This window comes from Onychostruthus taczanowskii, unplaced genomic scaffold, assembly GCF_017590055.1.
Source record: "Onychostruthus taczanowskii isolate IOZ18803 unplaced genomic scaffold, ASM1759005v1 scaffold7, whole genome shotgun sequence".
In the NCBI taxonomy this organism is placed as follows: domain Eukaryota; kingdom Metazoa; phylum Chordata; class Aves; order Passeriformes; family Passeridae; genus Onychostruthus; species Onychostruthus taczanowskii.
In genome coordinates, this window is record NW_024504786.1 from 15,452,275 (window position 1) to 15,472,940 (window position 20,666).

The 20,666-nt window shown below is 41.6% G+C and overlaps 2 protein-coding genes and 1 non-coding gene across 4 annotated transcripts in view; 2 read left to right on the forward strand and 1 right to left on the reverse strand.

Annotated features, from left to right (window-relative positions):
• The first annotated feature begins 1,762 nt into the window (after window positions 1-1,762).
• Window positions 1,763-8,380, forward strand: RPL5 (ribosomal protein L5). Its single transcript, XM_041421358.1, has 8 exons — window positions 1,763-1,889; window positions 2,625-2,694; window positions 2,791-2,906; window positions 4,371-4,505; window positions 5,161-5,363; window positions 6,207-6,384; window positions 7,515-7,603; window positions 8,220-8,380. Exons 1-8 carry the CDS (start codon window positions 1,887-1,889, stop codon window positions 8,317-8,319), a joined length of 894 nt encoding a protein of 297 aa, XP_041277292.1. The 5' UTR covers window positions 1,763-1,886; the 3' UTR covers window positions 8,320-8,380.
• On the forward strand, window positions 5,975-6,071 carry LOC121345244. The gene has a single exon (XR_005953941.1). It is a non-coding gene; the product is annotated as a small nucleolar RNA SNORD21 (small nucleolar RNA).
• A 2,606-nt stretch (window positions 8,381-10,986) lies between the features above and the next one.
• Window positions 10,987-20,666, reverse strand: part of DIPK1A (divergent protein kinase domain 1A) — a 10,271-nt gene continuing 591 nt past the window's right edge. Inside the window, exons 2-5 of one of the 2 annotated variants that reach the window (XM_041421356.1) lie at window positions 14,543-14,677; window positions 14,165-14,272; window positions 13,293-13,469; window positions 10,987-12,334 (exon numbers count right to left, since the gene is read on the reverse strand). In XM_041421356.1, coding sequence (XP_041277290.1) covers window positions 11,522-12,334; window positions 13,293-13,469; window positions 14,165-14,272; window positions 14,543-14,677 — 1,233 coding nt within the window. In that variant the 3' untranslated portion in view covers window positions 10,987-11,521. The remainder of the gene's footprint in view (window positions 12,335-13,292; window positions 13,470-14,164; window positions 14,273-14,542; window positions 14,678-20,666) is intronic. The other variant, XM_041421357.1, reaches the window with a different exon arrangement.

The following is a 20,666-nucleotide window of genomic DNA, read 5'->3' on the forward strand; positions in this document are numbered from 1 at the left end:
ACTTTTTGAAGACTATGGATTTATATGCCAGAGGGGACAAAAAACAATGTGCTCTGCTAGAGATACTTTCTGTACAAATTGAAAAGCACATAGAATACTGAACTTTCTAAGATTCATTCTTAGATCACAGAATCATTTTTCACTTAGGTTGAAAAGATCTCCAAGATCATTGAGTCCAACCTTTGATCACCACCTTGTTAATTAGGCCAAGGCACTAAGTGCCACATCCAGCCATTTCTTGAACTCCTCCTGGGATCGTGACTATGCCACCCCCCTGAGCAGCCACCTTTTCACTGAAAAAATTCCTTCTGATATTCAACCTGAACCTCCCCTGGCACAGCTCAAGGCTATGTTCTCTTGTCACTAGTTGCCAGGGACAAGAGGCAAATCTCTGTCTTGCTACATCCTTTCAGACAGTTAAATTACTTCTGAAGCTGACAGGTCCCTACCAAGTAGGAACCATGCTGGTATTTGCCTGATGTAGTAAACGTTTATTTTTTCTTTCATTTTCTTGGTTATTAATATTAAACTAATATTTTTTTAATATTGGCTTATGTATAACTAGTTGGGTTTTTTTAGTGAAGTCAATGAGCATAACCAGACAAATGCATCAGGAATGGAGATTCGCTATTGTCTGACAATGTCAAGAAACTTGATGCCATTTGACCTGTTTTATCCAGTGTATATATATGTGCAAGTCTATATTCTTGCTTTAATGCATCAAATATCAATAATCCCAAGCAGCTACAATTTATTGTCAGAACAGTATTCAATTAAGATTTTGGTTGGTTTGATGTTATTAATTACTTGCTGCTTGATCAGCTGTGAGAATTTTCCCTAGAAAATGACAGGAATTAAAATCCTATAAGATACACATTATCGGTTACTTTTTAAAAGACCAAATCCATTGATTTTTTTTTTTGTGTTTAAGAACCTCTTCTCTGTGATACATCTCTGGCTAATAACTACCCAGTCATTTAACATAAGGAGACTTGGAAGCGATCATGCATTATGTGTAGACATTAGATGATAGCAATATTATTTTTTCCTCAGCATTGTGTTTCTCTGATATTACAGAATCAATTCAGTTGGCAAAGACCTCTGAGATCATCAAGTCAGAGCTTTGACTGAACACCACCTTGTCAACTAAACCACAGCACTGAGTGCCGTGTCCAGTCTTAAACCCCTCCAGGGACAGTGACTCCACCAGCTCCCTGGGCAGCCCATTCCAGCGTCCAATCACTCGTTCTGTGAAGAAAATCCTCCCAATGTCCATCCTGAACCTCCCCTAGCGTAGGTTTAGACCACGTCCTCGGGTCCTATTGCTGGCTGCCTGGCAGAAGAGGCCGATCCCCATGATACTATAACTCCTCTCAGGCAGTGCTAGGGAGTGACAAAGACTCCCGGGAGCCTCCTCCTGTCCATGCTAAACCCCAGCTCGCTCAGCCGCTCCTCACAGGACCCTTCGCTCTCCAGACTCGTCCCCAGCTCCGTTTCCCTTCTCCGGACTCGCTCCAGCCCCTCAGTGTCTCCCCTGAAGTGACGGGCCCCGGCGGGAGGCAGCGCTGGCGGTGTCGCGGCACCCGCGGGGCTCCGGGCCCGTGCTCCAGAGGCTCGGTGGGGCTCCGGGCCGTGCTCCAGAGGCTCGGTGGGGCTCCGGGGGTTCGGCAGCAGCGGTCCCAGCGGCGCAGCTCGAACCGCCCGCGGTGAGTGCGGTGAGTCCGCCGGGCCGGCAGGGAGCAGCAGGGCGCGAGCGCGGCCCCGCCCCGCCGGGCAGGGCAGGAGCTGCGGCTGCGCGGCGCGCGCGGCCTTTTCCCGTTTGCTGCGGAGAGCAGTCGTTGTGCGGAGCGGGCCCCGGCCTGAGGGACCGGACAGTGCCTGGCACGATGGTCGGTACCGGCACGGGGGGGCTCGGCGACATCGCGTCCGTCGTTCCGCGCCCGCCGCGCAGCTCTGCGCGCGCGGATGGAGCCCGATTGTCGCGGGCTCGGGGCGGCCGCCCGGCGCCGGCGTGGCAATGGCTGCCATTCTGAAGGGGCTGCGCCGCGGGCGGCTCGAGGGGCGCCGGCGGGGCCCGGCCCGGCCCCGTTACCGGCTTCGCTGCCTCTACGGGCCGCGTCCTGCGGGGTCCCGCCGGCAGCGGCTGGGTCGGGGCCGAGCCGCGCGGCCGGGGCTGGTACAGCCCCCGGTGCCCTGCAGCAGCCGCGCCGGGCCCCGGGCTGCGGGTGTCGGACCGGCTGAGGGCGGGGGGCTGCGCGGGAAGCGGCTCCGTGGCAGAACGAGCCAGAGAAGGCACGGCTGTGCGGGAGTGTCAGGAAATGAGCACGGTCATTGCTCCTGTCCGTGCGGACGGGCCTTTGGTTAAAAGATACTTTGATAAAAGATAGACTTGGGTTTTCTCTTGAAACATTAGCTCCTGTGCAGGGGTAAAATTTACGGGGTTTGATGTGCCGGGTGGTTTTTTTCCATTTCATTTTTATGGTGCTCTTTTTATCTAAACATACAAAAAAAATCTGTGTAATTCCTGATTGCACTGTGGTTTTATTCGTGGCACGTTTAGTTAGAATGGTGTTGGCTTACAGGGTTATATGTTAATAACACGTAGTTTATGTTTCCTATCCAAGGGGTTTGTGAAAGTTGTCAAGAATAAGGCGTACTTCAAGAGATACCAAGTGAAATTCAGGAGAAGGAGAGGTATTATTAAATTGCCTGTAATACACAATTAAATGTCCTTGGTGAATATTCCTAGTTTGTGCACGCATTTTGCACACTGCAACTGTTGTTTTTCAGAGGGAAAAACTGACTACTATGCTCGGAAACGTTTGGTTATTCAAGATAAAAACAAGTACAACACTCCTAAATACAGGATGATTGTGCGCGTTACCAACAGAGACATCATCTGCCAGGTAAGGCCCGCGGTGTTTGCTGCTTACCTGCCAGCCTTGCCAGGGTGAGGGCAGCACAGAGGGGGAGGCTTGGAGCACCCAAGGTTTCTTAGGCCGGATCTGCACAGTGTTTGTATTGTAAAGTAGCTCCTTAGAGGAGGACAGTCTTCAGTGTTACTACAACTTCAGTAATAAACCATGTGCGTTGCAGAAAAGGAGTTTCACAAGTGTTAGCACTTTTGCTGTGAGGTTATTTGTTGTGTAAGATTGTACTGCTGTGATGATTCTGGGCTAAGTAGAACATTTTTGGGAGAGGGAAGATGTCTCTGGGTTTGTTTTTTTGGGGTTTTTTTTGCTATAATGAAAGGGTTTCAAAAAGAGGCCTTTTTTGCTTGGCTGAAGACAGCCATGTTGACAGTGTGACCTGTTAACCTGCATTGGCTTGTGCTGTATCTAGAGGTGCCTTCTCTCTTGAGTTCTGTTTCCGTGTTGTGGCTCACGTGAAGCTCTGAGGCCTTATGATGGCTTTCCTGTGAGATGGAAGGAGGCTTGTAAACAAGAACAGTAGGCACTTTTTTTGTGGTCATTACTATGCAATTGTGTGTAGCATCATATGCAGTTCGTCACTGTGGCTCACTTTTCTTGTTTAATTTTTAGAATGCTTTGACTAATTTTGAGGTTTAAAACTTGGGAATGCCTGTTTTATAATAAATATATGTCGTTGAACTCCAAAAAGAAGCAGCTAAGTTTAACTTGGTTTTTCACAGAGTAGTTATCTGATGAGAACAGTTTAGTCATTAATGAGGTTATTTTATCTTTAAAACAGAAAACAAAAATTAGTGGTTGCAGGGGCTACATGTGACTGATAGTTCCTTTCCAGTATGTCAGAATCCTGCAAAAATGGGACAACATGTGGATGTAGAGAGGAGGTGTGAGAGTCAAAAGGAGAAGGTTCCATACGTGAAAGGAACAGCAGAAACAAATCTGATTGTCCTGCTGTCCCACAGGAGACCCTGGGATGGTGATGGTCTCCAACCATGATTAATAAAATCATTCCATAAGGTTACTGACAGCGTTGCCATGCTGCTTGTATTTTTTGAGATCTATCAGAAAGTGGAACAGAATTCATCCCCATTCATAATGATTCTTGGAAAGCAAAGGTTGGTCTTGAATTTCTGGCCTCTCGATTGATGTGGAAAGGTGGTTACCAGTTGTTGCTGACAGACATTTTAGCTGGTCTAATACAGGTTTGAATTCTTTGTGTCTTTACTTGAGGAGATGATGACTCCTTTTGCAGAAACAAACAAACCATGGGATGGGGCAGAACAAACAACCCCCCAACAAACCAAAGCAGCACCACTCCTTGAGCTCGCATGCAGAGGTTGGCAGTTTTTGCTCTCTCAGGAGCAGCATTCATGTTGGCTCGAGTAGGTGTCGGAGGAAGCGAGGAGCCCCAGCGGAGCCCTAACGTTTGTCTGTTGGCAGATTGCCTACGCCAGAATCGAGGGGGACATGATCGTGTGCGCTGCCTACGCCCACGAGCTGCCCAAGTACGGCGTCAAGGTGGGCCTGACCAACTACGCTGCCGCCTACTGCACCGGCCTGCTCCTGGCACGCAGGGTACGTACGGCCGGCCCTGGGGCTGCTGCTCTCTGCCCTGCCTCCCTCAGGCAACAGGGAGACCGCTTCCTGCGGAGCTGTCAGCCCACTGAGCCTCTGGGCTTCTCACCATCGCAACTGTTGCTCTACCGGCACAGATTTCATGTGTCTTGTGACCGCCAAGTCAGAGGGAGGGTATGACAGCATGGAGTGTCAGCTCCAGCAGCCCACTTTCATACTTCATCCCTTAAGTTTGGTGGAGAAAGGGAGGGAGGGAGGATAAAAATGTAAGAAACGCATCTTGTAGAGTTTGAAAATATGTAAACAACAGCCATCCATTTTCCACAGGGGTTCATGAATCAGTTCAGTGGTGTACCTGTAGGAACAGAAGGTTGGAACTTAACGAACACACTTACAATGGTGGTTGTTAAGAAGCTGATTAGTATTAGCTTACTAATATGTACCCAATTATAGTAAGCTAATTAGTGTTAGCCTACTAATATGTACCCAATATTAGTATTGGGTACATACTTTTTGTAAAGAAATTGGTTAAAAATATGATCCTACTGCAAATTCACATTTTAAAGTAGTGGTAATTCTAAATTATTATCAATAATAATTCTAAATTATTATCAATAAATGGAGGGAATTTCAAAAGTGTTTTCTTTTCCCACAGCTTCTGAATAAATTTGGCCTTGATAAGATCTATGAAGGCCAAGTTGAAGTCACTGGTGACGAGTACAATGTGGAAAGTGTGGATGGCAAGCCTGGTGCTTTTACATGCTACCTGGATGCAGGTCTTGCCAGAACTACCACTGGAAACAAAGTCTTTGGTGCTCTGAAGGGTGCAGTGGACGGGGGGCTGTCTATCCCTCATAGGTAATGTGTGTTACAAAGAATTTCTTTGGGGTTAGCCTAAGATGCTTCTGTATGTGACAGTCTACTTAGACTAATCAATTTATGCTGAAATAATTTTGTACTGATGTGGTAATGGCTATGTAATTAGATTCTGGGTTTGGAGGTTTTTTGTTGGTTGGTTTTTAATCTACAAATGCAATTCTGATAGTTCTGGGAATCTTTACAACTGTCAAGATGTTATGAAACTTGTAGAAACTAAAGAACTACCTTGTTGCTTTTACCAAAAATCAAGTGAATGCTCTTATCACATCTTCAAGGGGTATTTGCTCGGTTTAAGTCTTCACCAAGTTGGGTGTAGGTGTTAATTTCACTGTGAAAAAATTACTTACCAGGTACAAACCCACTGGTACTTGCTGCAGTTGTCAGTACAGCAGTAAGTCTGAGCAGTCCACCTTCATCTAGAATTTCCACATGGGTATTTTGACTGTTACTTAACACTGATATTACAGCTGAGTGCTGCTTTCTGCTAGCAGCAGTGGAGGAAAGAAACTATTGAGATCTTTTGTGTGTTTTCCTACTCTCTCCCACGCTGTCCTATTCTTGGCTAATTGTCCAGTTTTTTTGAGTTGGCTGCTACGTGATGATACTTGCAGTGACTGAACGCGCTGTAGTTGGTCCATGGCGTGTGAATGATGTACTGCAGTGTTTCAAGACGGGACTGATGGCAGCTGAGATGAGCTTAAAACTTCTAGGTTTTTTTTTTATGAGAGGGTCCTATCTCTCAGTTTTCTGTAGGAGTCATTTCAGTGTGTACCTTAGCCTCTGCATTAGAGCCTTAATGTGACTGTACCTGCTGTTTGACAGCACCAAACGTTTCCCTGGCTACGACTCGGAGAGCAAAGAGTTCAATGCTGAGGTTCACCGCAAGCACATCATGGGCCAGAACGTGGCCGATTACATGCGGTACCTGATGGAGGAGGATGAAGATGCCTACAAGAAACAGTTCTCCCAGTACATAAAGAACAATGTAACACCTGATGGGGTAAGATTCATCCAGCTGGAGCTCAGGAATTTAGATAGAGATTGCTGATAGGGACTTCTCTAATCATGCAAATAAGTCTGATATGTAAAATTATGTGACTCATGTTGTATGTTACCCATGCAAAGAAAAATTTTTTTTCCTTCATTTAAGGGCTCTAATATTAGTGTAGAACTTCTGAAATTGGGACCTTTTTGCCTGCTGTGAAACTTTATATTCTGCCTATAAGTCAGACTTACAGGACCTAAATATGCGCTGGACCACTTTCCCCCCTTCCCAATAAACTAAATTAGAAATTTCTGCACAAACTCTCTACTCTTTCCTTATCCTGCCCCACAGCCTGTCATTTCTGCAGATGTAGGGCTTATAACAGTGGGTGAGCATGTGGTTGTGGGTCAAATCTGTGGTACTGCTTGTGTGACCCTAGAAGGAGTTCTGCTATTCCAGGTGATGTATTCAGAGAGCCCAAGGTAGCATTCATGAAAGTCTAGACTGTAATACACTTTATTTTAGTACTGCTTCACATTTTAGAATTAGTAAAATGCTAGAAGATAAGTAAGAATACAGAGGTGGTTCTTCTAGTTTTTCCAAGTATTAAACTCCTTCCAGATGGCTTGTCCTGCTGCCTGTAATATTCTTGCTTGGTTGTCCTAGTAAGTGAGCTTGGAGCTTTAAAACACAGCTCCCTCATATCCCCTTTTTAGGCTATAGCAAACTTCATGCTCTATCCTTTAATTTCCATGGATTTTGGGGTTTTTATAAATTCACCTAGTTGCTAGTTTTTTCTAACAAATTATAAAAAGAAAGTAATGCAAATGCCAGCTTCATCTGCTTTCTAAACAAATACTAGTTGTAGCTTTTATTCAAATGAAGCGAGTCTAGAATTTAGGTCACTATATAGACAATTGCTCTTTGTACATCTAAAAAGTTAGTCACAGCTGAGATCTAGTGGTCTTAATTAACCACCAGCAAAGATATTCTTAAAATTTGTGCCATTGTGGAGCCAGAGCTGCCTTGGGATAGAGCAGCATTATTGCATGCCTGGGGACAATGCAAGCACAGGGATCTTGGATTTCTGATAAACCTACAATTGAACCACTATGGTAAATTTAATTTTTTCTTTTTTCCCCAAGATGGAAGAAATGTATAAAAAAGCCCATGCTGCTATACGGGATAATCCAGTCCATGAAAAGAAACCCAAGAGAGACGTCAAGAAAAAGAGGTAAAATTCTCATTCTTTTTGACATCTGTGACCTCTCTGTTGGAGATACCTTAGTTACAGTGGAACAAGTAATGCAGTTTTGCAGTTCTGTCATTAGTTATGTCTTCTGGACCAGATTAAGATACAAGCAGTTCTGTATCACTTCAGAGTTAAATTTAGCAGTAGGAATATAAAATTCAAGAGCTCTTAGCTATTTAAAAAATCAAAGTGCAGAATGTTTGTGGCTTGAATATCTGGAACAGTGTGTACCTTCAGGTCCCAGTGTTTTCGGTGGGAAAGCTGCTTCTCTTCAGCTGAGAGCTCGTTGACTATTTTGTCAGTAGCAAACTGCTTTGATTTTTAAGGGTGTGTGAGAAAAGAAATCAAGACACAGCTGTTACATTGGGCTTGATAATGTCTGTGCTTCAGTCACAGAGAATACAGAGTTTATCTCTAGAGAAATTAAAAGTGTCTAGCCATGCTTTTTTGTGGTGTTTTAACTACAGCCTTAGATCATTATGAGGAAATAAAGCATGTTACAGAAGTGGGAATACTCTCCACTGCACTCTTAATCACAGTTATGTCGCACTGCTACTTTTCTGCTTTGGATCTACTGCACACTGTGCTTCCATTGCAGATGGAATTGTCCCAAGATGTCTCTTGCCCAGAAGAAAGACCGTGTTGCTCAGAAGAAGGCCAGCTTCCTCAGGGCCCAGGAGCGCAGAACAGAGAGCTAAGACAACTTCCACAGTTTTCTGTGAAGCTTTGGAAAAAGTGGCAATAAATTTATTGAGGAAGCAACTGCGTAAGACCAGCTTATTTATATAGTTTATAAAAAGAGAGAATATTTTTGTTCTTTTTTATTTTTTTATTAGGTATTCTGTACCTGAAAGGGTTTTTTCTCCCCTCTCAAATTCCTGTGTGAATTGAGTTTTCACAGAGAAGAGAGGTCACAGACTTCAAAGACCAAGGCTGCTGCATCAGAATTACTTCTATAAGAAGGAGGAAGTAAATTTGATTAATTTTTAGCATGGTTAGTATCAAGGACTAAGTATAAGAGTTTGCTGCTTCTAACTAGAGAAAAATTTAATTTTTTTTTTTAAAGGCTGTACCTGTATTTCACAATTCTTTCAGCATACTTCATGTTTGGGGGAAGTCTGGATGTAGCTTTGGAAAAAGCCAAGAGCAGTCACAATAGGTTCTAAAGCCTCTGCCCAAAGGTAACCTCAGGCTTTCAGGCACTTATCACCTCCAAGCTTTGGCTGCTACTGAAACAGATACTGTCTTGAACTGAGTATTTCACATTATTAACTTGATAAGAGAATTCACTTTAAGTTGCATATACGGGGGTAGGTACAGAGGCAGTGTTAAGGAAACATTAATGAGACTCCCTGGTACTTACACACCAGGGCCTTTCCCCTTGACTCCCCACACACTCACCAGACCATGTTCCCTTCCAGTTCACCCCTAGGGTTCCCTTAGCAGAGCCCAGAACATCTGGTTCCACAAGGTAGTTTATTCCTGGTGCAGGAACAACTGGAGATGGTTCCTCTGAGGAGCACCCCATGGCTTTTATACCCTCACACTCCCTCCTCTTCCCCTGTTGCCTGACTGCACTTTCTCACTCTTCCCCTGCCTCCCCTCTCCATCTCCATCCACCTCACCAAGCACCAGCTTTCATCTTCTCCTAAAGGGTGGCTCCCTCCCAGAGCCCAATCTGTGTTTCTCTCTGCAGCCTGCAGGCTGAGGCACCTGGAAGAGAAGTGTTCCTCACCAGCCTAGTCCTGCCCTGGTCCTTTCCCTCGTCTGCTTCACAGGCACTTCTGTGTGCCAGTAGGTTTCCACTAGACTGAGAAAAACTGTTTGCACAGTTTAAGCACCGGTAAAGTAGGCTACATGTAGGAATGTTTTGCTCTAAGATACTGGTAGTTGGTGTAAATACTGCTATTGAAAAAAAAGAGGCCTGTGATTTATTGTAAACAAAAGTGTATATTTTTTCCCAATGAAAGCTTCAACTTTATGCAACAGTAATAAAAATGAAGATTGTGTACAACAAACTGCACTTTTAAACATATTCTCCAGGTAAGATACCCAATGACCTTGGGTATTTGAAGTAATCTCTGCCCAAACAGCAGTCACTGTCAGATTTTTTCACAAGAACGTGACCACTTACACTTTTAGTGCATTGCTGGTTACAAATACAAATACTTTTTAGTTCATAGCTGGAGCACATTAGCAAGTTCAAGACAATAATTAGCATGAGCATAGTATTTCTTAAACTAAAAGGCTGATGTTCACAAAACAATCTTAACCCAAGCTGCATATTATTACATCTGGTATGGAGAAATTACTTTATTGTGGTCCTGTACTCCAGTGTCATCATTCTAGGAATGCATTTAAGACAGGATACTTAGAGCAGTTAACCTTTCAAATACTTAAAACTTGTTCTTAACTCTGCTGAAAATGAATTAAGGGGCCAGGATTCAGAAGTATACAGATGACTGCCATTAAAATCATAAAGATTGGACAACTTCATACCTAAAGCATTTATCAATTAAACATTCAACAGGTAAGTATTGAGCATGTATTCAGGTGTATTATGGACATCCAATTCTGCATAATTATGAACACAGATGTAAATCTGAAAAATACAAGGGTGAAGATTAAAGGTGGTAGAGTGGTCATGCTTTGTGGAGTGCCAGGATCAGGTGATGTTTATTTACTCATGACTTGAGTCTTGACAGTGACTCATAGATGCTACTAGAAAGAAAGAATAGTATCACACTGCAGCTCACTTAGTAACAGCTAGGAATGAGCTGGAAAATATCTCACAGGCTCGCATTTAAGCAATATTGCACGATCCTGAACAATCCAGCTTCTGTCCTAAAATTCAGGTCTAGCTCTTTTTTATGTATTTCCTGCAGTAATTAAGAAGATTGAAGTACAGGTCTGTAGCTAAATGTGGAAGGACAGTTAAGAGACAAGACTATCCACAACTATTAGTTGTTTCTCATGTCATACAGTAGATTCCTGCACTATGCAAACTTTTTTTTTTTTAACTGGTTGGACACATCTGCTATTCAGTATTTTTAAAAATTCAGTTTCCATACTGTAGCTTAGTCCACAAAGTCCTTGCTTTTCACTGTTTGCTACAGCTTAATTTGGGTTAAAGGTTTTCACTGAAGTTTTGAAACAGATGCTGGTATTGCTGCTAAACCATATAGATGACTTCAAGAAGTAATACTCTAAAATGGTTGGCTCCCACAGGGCTCACTGTACAATGACTTAATTAAAAATGCTGAACTACTTAAACCAAGACGTAGGCATGAGGTAACAATGTGTAAACAGATTCTGATTTGTCTCATATTACAATCTAGCCATTCTAGAATAAAATTCTCATTTCCCACAGTTGAAAATTATTTAATGTGCAAATTCTGCCATGCTAAGGTATTAGTAAACTTCAATCTCACAGTTCACTTTATTCATAACAGCAGCTTGGACTTGGACACATTACTTGCAGTAGTGGTGATTCTTCATAAAACTCCTTAGGAAAAAAATCCACTGCAGGTATTTCACAAGTGAGCAATGTTTTTCACAAAAATGGAGGATGTACCCTCAGCTGATGTGGCACAGTGAACACTTTCATCCTGTTCAAGATCTGACAAAGTGCACAGAACAGTCAAGCATGCAGAGTTCTTGTTTCTGTAACACAGCATTGAACACCAGAAGGACTTCTGGCCTCTGCCGGGTCATTCAGTGGCATGTTCATTCTTTGAGAAGCCCTGTCCCCAGTTATGGACTGAAGGGCAGGACTGAAAGAACCATTAATAAAATCTGAGTAAAGAAATATCTTTTTAAAAAGGTGCAGATTATTTTTATTAAATGTCTTAGGCCACCTCTAGTGGCAGGCATCAGTATTCTCTTCTGCTGGTGGAGAAGCTATGAATCATTTGTATGAGAAATTTTCTTCCACAGTAAAGTTTTTAAGTTATTGAGTATTAAAGAATGCTCCATTTCCATCTGATTTGCTGTGACTTTAAGGGCAATGCACAAGTACAGCTGTTTCTCTAGTTCTTCATGGATATCAGAAGGAGCACCACGAAGCAGATAGTCTTTGAGGAGCTGACAGGCTTTTGCTAAGTTTGGCTGAATTACTTCAGTGGTACATCTCATTTTGCTTTGGTCACATAACGTTCTACAGTCTGTACCATAAATGCAGTCCAAATCTGAGTCGCACTGGCGATCTTTAATTATTTCCTTCAAATTAATTTCTGGCACTATTTTTCTCATGTCCATCATTTTCAAATCATATTTTTCGTTATATCCCAAGTTTTTGGCACTTGTATCACACATAAGAAAGTTTCCATAAGGTCCGTGGAAAATATCTTCCACAAATTCTAAAAGCCCTATAGCTATTTTTGCCTTTCTTGGCCATGATGGCGTGAACCACTGGTCCATGCTTCTTCTGAAGCCAGAGGGAATGAGAAGTTCTATAATCCATGGAAGGCTGATTCCATAGAGAGAGGTATATTCAACTCTTTCTGTCACATAGAGATCCCCACAAAAACCCATCAGCTTGGGAGTATGTTCTTTATCCTGCAAGATCACCATTAACAGAAATTCTTCTAGCTGCAGGAGTGCCCATGCAGATTTTGCCTCTGGCAAAGAGACCCTTCCATCTTTGTTTCCATCAGCAAAAGACAGGATGAGATTAACCAGTTCTGAAAGATTCCCTTGTTCACCCAGTTTTGCCTGAAAGCAACAAATGAAAAAGATTAAGTCTGACTTTGTTAACTACTCCCAATCCATCTGTCATGCTGCTTCCTGTTACTCTGCTTCTATGAATAATAGGAATAACTGGGTATGTTGTGATTTTCATTGGTTATGGATGTAACAGGACCTGCCATCAGCTGCCTGCAGAGCTTCCTTTTTGTTCTGTTTTCATAGGCACTGAGCATACAGTCTTTTGAAAGAACTACCTTTCTCTGCACTTCAAAATGCAAATATTAAAATTCAATCATTGTTCTTGATCGGAGCAGTCTTTAGAAAAATTGTATCATGTAGCTTGGTCAATGTTCTCTAAGAAAAAGTATGAAGAATTCAAAAATTTAGATCAGGTTTAGTTTTCAGCTGATTAGACCTTACAAATGTAGAGGAATAATGTTATGAATTACATTTTGTCCAGTTATTAAAGGTACCAAGACAAAACAGAGTAAAAATCCCATAATTACACTGAAATGCTTAGTTTTGTTATTTGATGCAACCACCTCCATTGTAGGACTACAGAGAAAAAAGTCATTGCTGGAATCAGAACTGTTCCATTTTCAGCTAGGCAGGTCAACTTTTTGCAAATTTTCCTAAAAACTACCCTAACACACCTGCTGCTCACCATTGTTAGAGACAAAGCTGCTGTAATGCATGATAACTGACATCAGCCTTACATCATGTTTTCTATACCAATACTAGCAAAATATAGACATACAAGATGAATGCCATTTAAATTCCATCATTTAAAGAGTAAGGAAAAAGCCCTGATAATTAGTTACTTCAAATTCAAGATAAGCATCTCTGGGAAAAACTATTTTTGTGCTGATTATTTTTCTAGCATATCCTTGAACAAGGCTCATACAATGGGGTATATTCTATATTCTCTCCAGCTTCAAGAAAACAAGCAGTTCTGTCAAAATAGAATAAATTAGAATATACTTACTTTAAAAAGACCATATACCATTTCTTTGAATTTCTCAACAGTGGTTCCTCTTGTTGGTTTATCAAATAGGACTATTTCCTTCCTTGGTTCTGGGTCAGTACCAAAATCAAGTTGAGCAGCTTCTTCCATCTGGCATTTTATAACACTTTGCAGATTTCCCCAGATTCCTAAATAGATCTTTGAAGAAAAAGAGGAGAAAAGGTATAAAACCCTGTAGAAGTCCATCTGAAGACCACCTGTCCTCCAGCCACTGCTTTAAGAGTCACCACAGATCAGAAACTGAATCCTGCATGCAGAACAATGAATATGGCAATTTGAACAATGGCAGCTCCAAAGACAGCCCACTGCTGTGGGTACTCTGGAGACACTGCACTGTCAAAACACAGACAGCTTCCCAAACAGCAGACTGGGTACACTGCCACCCTTGCATAGCTTGTTACGAGGCTGCTGCTGCTACTGGTGATGCAGGATAGCAGAGAAAGCAGTGTGATGTACACGGTGTGCAAGTCTGGCAGACTGTGAAAGGAGATATTGTATGTGTACATGTCGTATAAAATAACCATACACCCCTCTACATACAGGACTAATTTCTATTATTGGATATAGGTGCATATTATATATATTCATTTGTATTACAGTGTATCTTTGTATAGGTGTGTATATATATGGGGAGGTGTATATATATATATATATATATACACACACATACACACATACACTCACACACACGCTCTGCCTGTCACAGCAAATAAAATTTGAAATAATCTGTATTAAACAGATTCAACTTGCTGACACTAAGGTCTACCTGACGTTCCAGACAGTGACATTTCAGTGGGAAATAATAAAACTAGGTTGGATGAGTAAAGCCTTACCTGGTTATTGGGCTTTGTTGACAAACATTTTCCAAAATACAATGTTTCTTTAGCACAAAGACTACTACATGCTGATCCATCAATAACACCAGTCTTGTATTTATCACACTGAAACAAACAGGGAGAAATATATTTCACAAACTGCCTAGGAAAGGAGGCAACAACTGTATCTCTTCCAACACCTGAGTCTTGAAAGAAAAACCTAAGAAAAAAATTTAATAACCCTATGCCAAAATATCGTTAAGAGATACAACAGGTTTTATCTGAAGTAACAGAAGTTGTAATCTTACATGATGGAGTATGAGAATTTGATTAAATCACATGTGGCACAGACTGAATTAGTCAAACACTTCAGAAAGCTGTACTAAATACACTCACTATTATTTTCCTACAGTCATGGCCTCTGCAGAGTTCTGTGTAGGTGGAGTACTGAACATACATAACCCAGCTGCCAACAAACACGACCAACCAGGAGATGAAGAGATACTTGATCCGCACGTACGACAGACGGACCTAGAGCACACAAAGAGAAAATACCATTTGTAATTCACTGAGCAGCACTACATTTACTATTGCATTTACTATTTCATCTCTAAAGAATTTGACTTCCACAGTGATAAAATAAGCAGACTGCATTATATGGAACATTTGCTTCCTTCAGTGAGAAAACTGACAGGGGAGGTCAGTTTGATGTATGTAAGTGGAAGGAAAATTGAGACACAAATAAATAGAAGAAAAGGTATCAGACCCTTACGGGGCAAGCCAGACTGCAGGAACCAATTTGATCAAAATCATAAACCCCCAGTGCTCAATTAAGAGAATTTTTTTCTAAGACCAGTTACCTATGTTCCACTCATGGTAAATCAAACCAAACAAACTGGGAATTTGGTCAAAAAATAATCTGTGTTAATGTGTAAATATGCAATATAGAGATACAATGAGCAGGATTGATATCAGGGTCAGGTTCCATATGCTGAAGTCTCCGACTCCTTCCTTGAAATTAAGAACTGAGGGAGAGCTAAGTGTCTTACAAAGTAGGAGGTTTTTGATCTTTTCCTTCTTTTTTTTTTTTTCCTCCTCCTCAGAGTCTGGTGTGCTAACAGGAGGATTTTCATATTCACATCAGGATCAGAAAGTAACTAGAAGATCAGGATCAGCTTTAGCAGCAGGATACAAGGAAGTGCAGGAGAGCAGCTATGTTTGGTCAGTATAAGATCCATTTCTATCAGTATCCTAATCTTCAGCAATAGCTATAAAAATATGCTATTGAAGACTGATAACATTTGATATATTATCAAATACACCAAGTGTGCTCCCAGTTTCCCCTAGAAGAACTTATTAAGCCAGATGTGATACTCTATATTTAGTAAATCTCAAATCTTTCACTAATTTACCAGATTCCCTTAAAAATCCACATAAGCTTTTAGCATCCACAACAAACTTCAGCAATTAATTCACAGGTCTACTATCCACTACCATGGTCACGGACTGGACTTTATTTTGCTGAAGTCTGATTTATATTAGCTTTGTTTGAGACCCCCTAGTTCATGTATTGGAAGAGAAGAATGAACAATCTCTGTCCCCATCTGACATGATTTTGTAGGCCTCCATAACACACCTCCCTGTGATCTCATCTCTTTTGCAAATTGACAGGTTCTAACTTGACTGTACATCATGGAGAAATTATTTCCATTTGGAAAATGTTCCAAGAAAGATAGTAATCATGATCAGTTTTGCCATCACATATGTACACAGAACTGCAGCAGATGCAAATAAGCAACTTTTTTTTTTTTTTTTTAACCAGAAAGACTAGAGTAATATATTAGTATTTATTAAAATATAACAAACAACCAGCATGCATTATAGCCTTTTTTTTGGAAACAAAAAATCCAGAAAGAGTCAGTTTCAAAAGACCCAAAGGTGATTCCAATCCATAAAGCTGTGGTCCTGCCACATGCCTCAGCTGTGCATCCCTACTCCTACACACCTTCACACACACTCACTTGACAAACTTAAAACTACCTGGTTAAAAAAGGATAGAGCTACAATTAACTTTTATTCCAGTGATTTTTTTAGAGAGAGGTTTTTATACTTTTGGGGTTTTTTTTAAGGTATTTCCAATAACTCCGTTATGTAGCAGAACATGAAGCACAGAAAACTGCTGGTAAAATCTGGGGAAGATCAACAGAAATAAAACTGACAATTTTAGGGAAAGCTGTTTCATGTGTAAAAACTGCTTGGGAACCAAAGCTTCTGGGACAACAAACCCTCTTTATTCCTCAGTGTTTCTTGCTGAATCCTTCCATGAATCTTTACAATACACTTTAAACCAAAGTGCTGTTAATTAAATTTTGTATTATTGTATCCATTTAGTACAACCCAGAGACCAGCAGCAGCCGGCAGGCCTCAGGACCACTGCAGAATATTGACCATTCTCCCAGTATGGATACTGTGTATATTGTCCTCCTCCTTAGGCTGAAAGAGAATGTACTTGAGACTGAAAATCCTCCCCAAATGCCATCTGACTACATCATGTATTTGGCAGGAAGTTCCAGAGAAGCTAGATTTATTTTGAGCTCAGCACTGTGCCAATGGAGTCATGCAGCTTTTGACTTGCAGAAGTTGCCCAGCCAGTTCAGACATGGACAAGAGTATCCCTCTGCTTACAGACAACCAAGGCTCCACTCTCTGGTTCAAAGGGAATTACTTTTTCAATAAGGACTTCCTCATCAAGTTCAGCAAAAGGCATGATCATTATTTGATTTCTTCCCATCCACTGCCCTCCCAAATTCTCATTTCTCCCCAGAACGGGTGTGTGAGCATTGACACATGTAGCTCACTTCAGCTGGCACAGCCACACGCTGTCCTGCTGAGGGGACAGGGCTTTACTGAGCTGCTCTGGTCACACGCTGAGGGACCCTGAACACAAGGACTTACACTGCTGTGCAGGGCACTGGAACACGTTTCTGAGCAAAAGCCCCAGACAGCATTAGGGAACAACACATATAGATGGACTCCATTTGAAACTCTGACAAACTGCCAGGAAACTTGTCATAAGAACATTTTTAGGGCAACAGAATGACAGAGTTCCAAAATTACCAAAAAAAGGAAGAAAGTGTTCAAAACAAGCAAACAGTTCCTTTTTTCAACTCTACTCTTCCATGAAGACTTAAATATGAGCCAAGGACTTCAAGAATGAGGGAAGCACTTGCAATGCTTGATGTTACAGATTCAACTTCTTCCATCACTTGTATATTCTGCTAAGTCATATGCACTGAATAATAATTAGACATTCATCCCCTGAAATAGAACTGGAAAACCACTTCTGGCAAAACTCAAGCCTGGATGCACTCCAAAGCATATGGAGAGTAGTGAATCAACATGCAACATAACTTGACAGATTTTTGGTAAGTGTACTTTTTATTTAAAACACTTCTATGGTTGAAGAGTATGAAAGTGTTTCTTTGTTTAATAGTAGAGAGCTTAATTCTGGAAAGTATTACACATAACCATAGTGTAGTAATCTCCAAATCAGAATTGCTTGCTCCATTTGTGTTACATACTTGCAATAGAAAAGGACAGATGAAAAAAAGTAGGCCAATCATGTTAGAAATTCTGTTTTGTTCTCTGTTCAGGTTGATTTGTCTCTCACAGGAGGCGTTTCAGGTAGGCTGACATGATGTCTGAGAGCATTAGCCCACACTGTTTTGGATGCCATGAACAGGACATGTTCACATCTTTAAAAGCAGACAGTGCATGCTTATGATTATGCCAGTGTCTTGAGTTATTTTGTATCCTGAGTAACCAAAGTGAGGAAACAGAGCTGAGGTATCTTTTGAAATAAAATAATGAGCAAGATGGAAAATGGGACATCTCTCCTTTAAAGGTTAAACAGAGCAGAAGGGATTAAAATCTTAGAGCTAAGAGATTATTTAGGAAATTTCTGCTATGTGGGCCTTTAAACTTGCTTATTCTTTGGCCCTTCAAAGACAGTCTCTTGTACATTACTGAAGTCCATGAGGCACCTCTAAAGAGTCTGTAAACTTGATCCAGAATCTATAAAGTCAAACTTCCACACTTGCAAGTGCTCTTTACATGATTTTTGTCATAAGGAATCCTGCTGGTTAGTCCTCAGCTGTAGTTACCAATTGTATTGTGAGGCTATCAGAAAAGAACTTCAGGGCAATGTCCTTTAAATCTGGGACACTAACTCTCCTTGTCAAACAAAATCCCAGTGTTTATCACCCAGCTGTAAAATTGTACAAATAGAATTAAATTATTTTTGTGGTCTTTAGTGGTGTTTAAACGTTGTTCAGGTGTTAGGGTATTTTTTTTTGTTCTGTTTACTATCATTACATGATTTGCAGTCTAAGCAATGGCAAAGTTTTGTACTTCAGAGTTACTATTCTTTATAGTGACAGGACTTCAACATAGACTCAGGGAGGAGTTTTACCCTAACACAAAGTTTTAGGCCAAGCTAAGAGAGCTAAGAGTGTGCCCTGCTCCTTTTACATGAGCTGACACATGGCAGGACATCTTTTTTAGGCTCAAAGATCATCAACTGAGCACCTATGGGTCTTGCACTCTGCACAAAAGCTAAAGCATGCATAAAGCAAAAGAACATTTGCCACAGAATATGTGTTGCAACCCAGCTCATAATATCCTGCTCCCATGAGGGCAGAAAAGCTGGAACAGTATTAAGTTCTGTCTGACAGAACCTGATGTTCTGGCAATTCATTTCACAACATAATGCTCAAGAAGTCTGGAACACCAGCCAGCAAAGGCTGGAATTCACTCAGTGATAACCTGCCACTGTACAAACATCTCCCCTGGTGTGCTCCTTGAAATGCTGCATAGAAACATTGCAAGTCTTTCCACCTTGCCCATAGCCCTCGGTGAGTTAAGTCTACCACTTACTTAGAGAGCATTGGCTCCTTTGGAGACAAATCTCAATAAAGCACTCAGCAATCAGTGTAAATCATGACTACATTTGTCACGTACCAACAGTAACATGCAGTGACAAGAAAAGCCAATATATTGATAGTTGCTGCCATTCTATGGATGCATCAAATATCAACATACATTCACTAACACAGAAAAATATGTTTAAGGTCACAAAGCCACTATTAGTTCTCCTAAAACAAGTCCACAGAATATGCAAAACCACCTCTCAGTATAAAAAAGCATAATCAGAATTTTTTTTTTTAAATCTGCAGTAGAAACAAACATTTAACTTCTTTGGCATTTCTAATAAATAATTTTGCTGTCTTCTTGTTTCTTAGCAGATTTAAAATAACGTATTTTGCTTGAAAGGCCTTAAATTAAATTTTGAGAAGAGCAGAGCAGACTATCATCAGATATCACCATATGATGATAAGAAAAAGACTATCAAGGCAAAGGAGGCAAACAATTTGGAGACTCCTAATTTGAAAGGTAGCGTATAAATTATTAACTCATTTTTATTTGTATTGAGGGCTTTATGCCATGGGAATCCAAATATTGTACAAGTGTCTACTTCAGTAAATAGATCTAGAGTAATCTTTTTTGGTTTAAAATCCAAGTGACCCACAGTTGCAGATACATACTATGAAACAAATACTGAAGATGGCAAAATTAGATCTGTATTCTTCTCATTAAGCATTACATCCCACTCCAGGTACTTCCAGAAAGAGAACAAGATTTCTCCTCATCTGGAACTTTTCCAAATAAGGAGAAATTCAAACATTCAAGATTTTAAAATACACCAATATGAAGTTTAAAATTTTTTTATCCAACAATCACTAAGCATATCAAGAGATGACAAACACATAAGCAGCATGCATAAGAAAAGTAAACATTATTTATCTCCTCAAATTCAACAAATGCTCACCTTTGTTACAATCTAGTTAAAATACAACCCATCTGATAGGGAAAAATCCAGTGGATAAATCATCAAGCTACCACAATGTCATGACTGACTAACATTTCACCACAGAACTTCCTACAACACAACAGCCACGGCACTTCCAACCAAAACATCCTTACTCTGCTAACTGAAGTAACGCAAACGTGTACCTGCATATAGAAATACAAAAGTGTGTCCACGAACATACAAGGAAATGCATGGAGCTGCACTAGAAAAGTGCCCGACATTAATTTTTTAGAAAACACGCAAAAAAGGGCATGAGTTGCTCCTGCAAGCTGTGGTCCATGCGCTGCCAGGATGGATGCCTGCAGCACGGGCGAGAGGTGTAAGGCAGGGGCGCGGAGCTCAGCACGGGGCTCCCGGGCCGCGGCAGTGCCGCAGGTGTCGCTGCCCCGCCGACCGCGCCGTGAGCCCGCGGAGCCGCGGGCCGCCTGCCGCGTAACAGGTCCTGCGCCGGCCGCTCCGCGGAGCGCTGCGCCCGGAGGCGGCGGGAGAGGCCCGATCCCACCGGCGGGCGGCGGCGAGAGGCACCGCGGCCCCGAGGCCGCCGCCACCTGCTCCCGTGCCCCGACACAGCCGGCCGTGCCCGGCGCCGTC

What these genes read in the sequence shown, in the direction of transcription:
- RPL5 (XM_041421358.1), top strand. An exon ending in GAAATTCAGGAGAAGGAGAG is followed by an intron (nt 2,695 to 2,790) that starts GTATTATTAAAT and finishes GTTGTTTTTCAG; the next exon opens with AGGGAAAAACTGACTACTAT. An exon ending in AGAGACGTCAAGAAAAAGAG is followed by an intron (nt 7,604 to 8,219) that starts GTAAAATTCTCA and finishes CTTCCATTGCAG; the next exon opens with ATGGAATTGTCCCAAGATGT.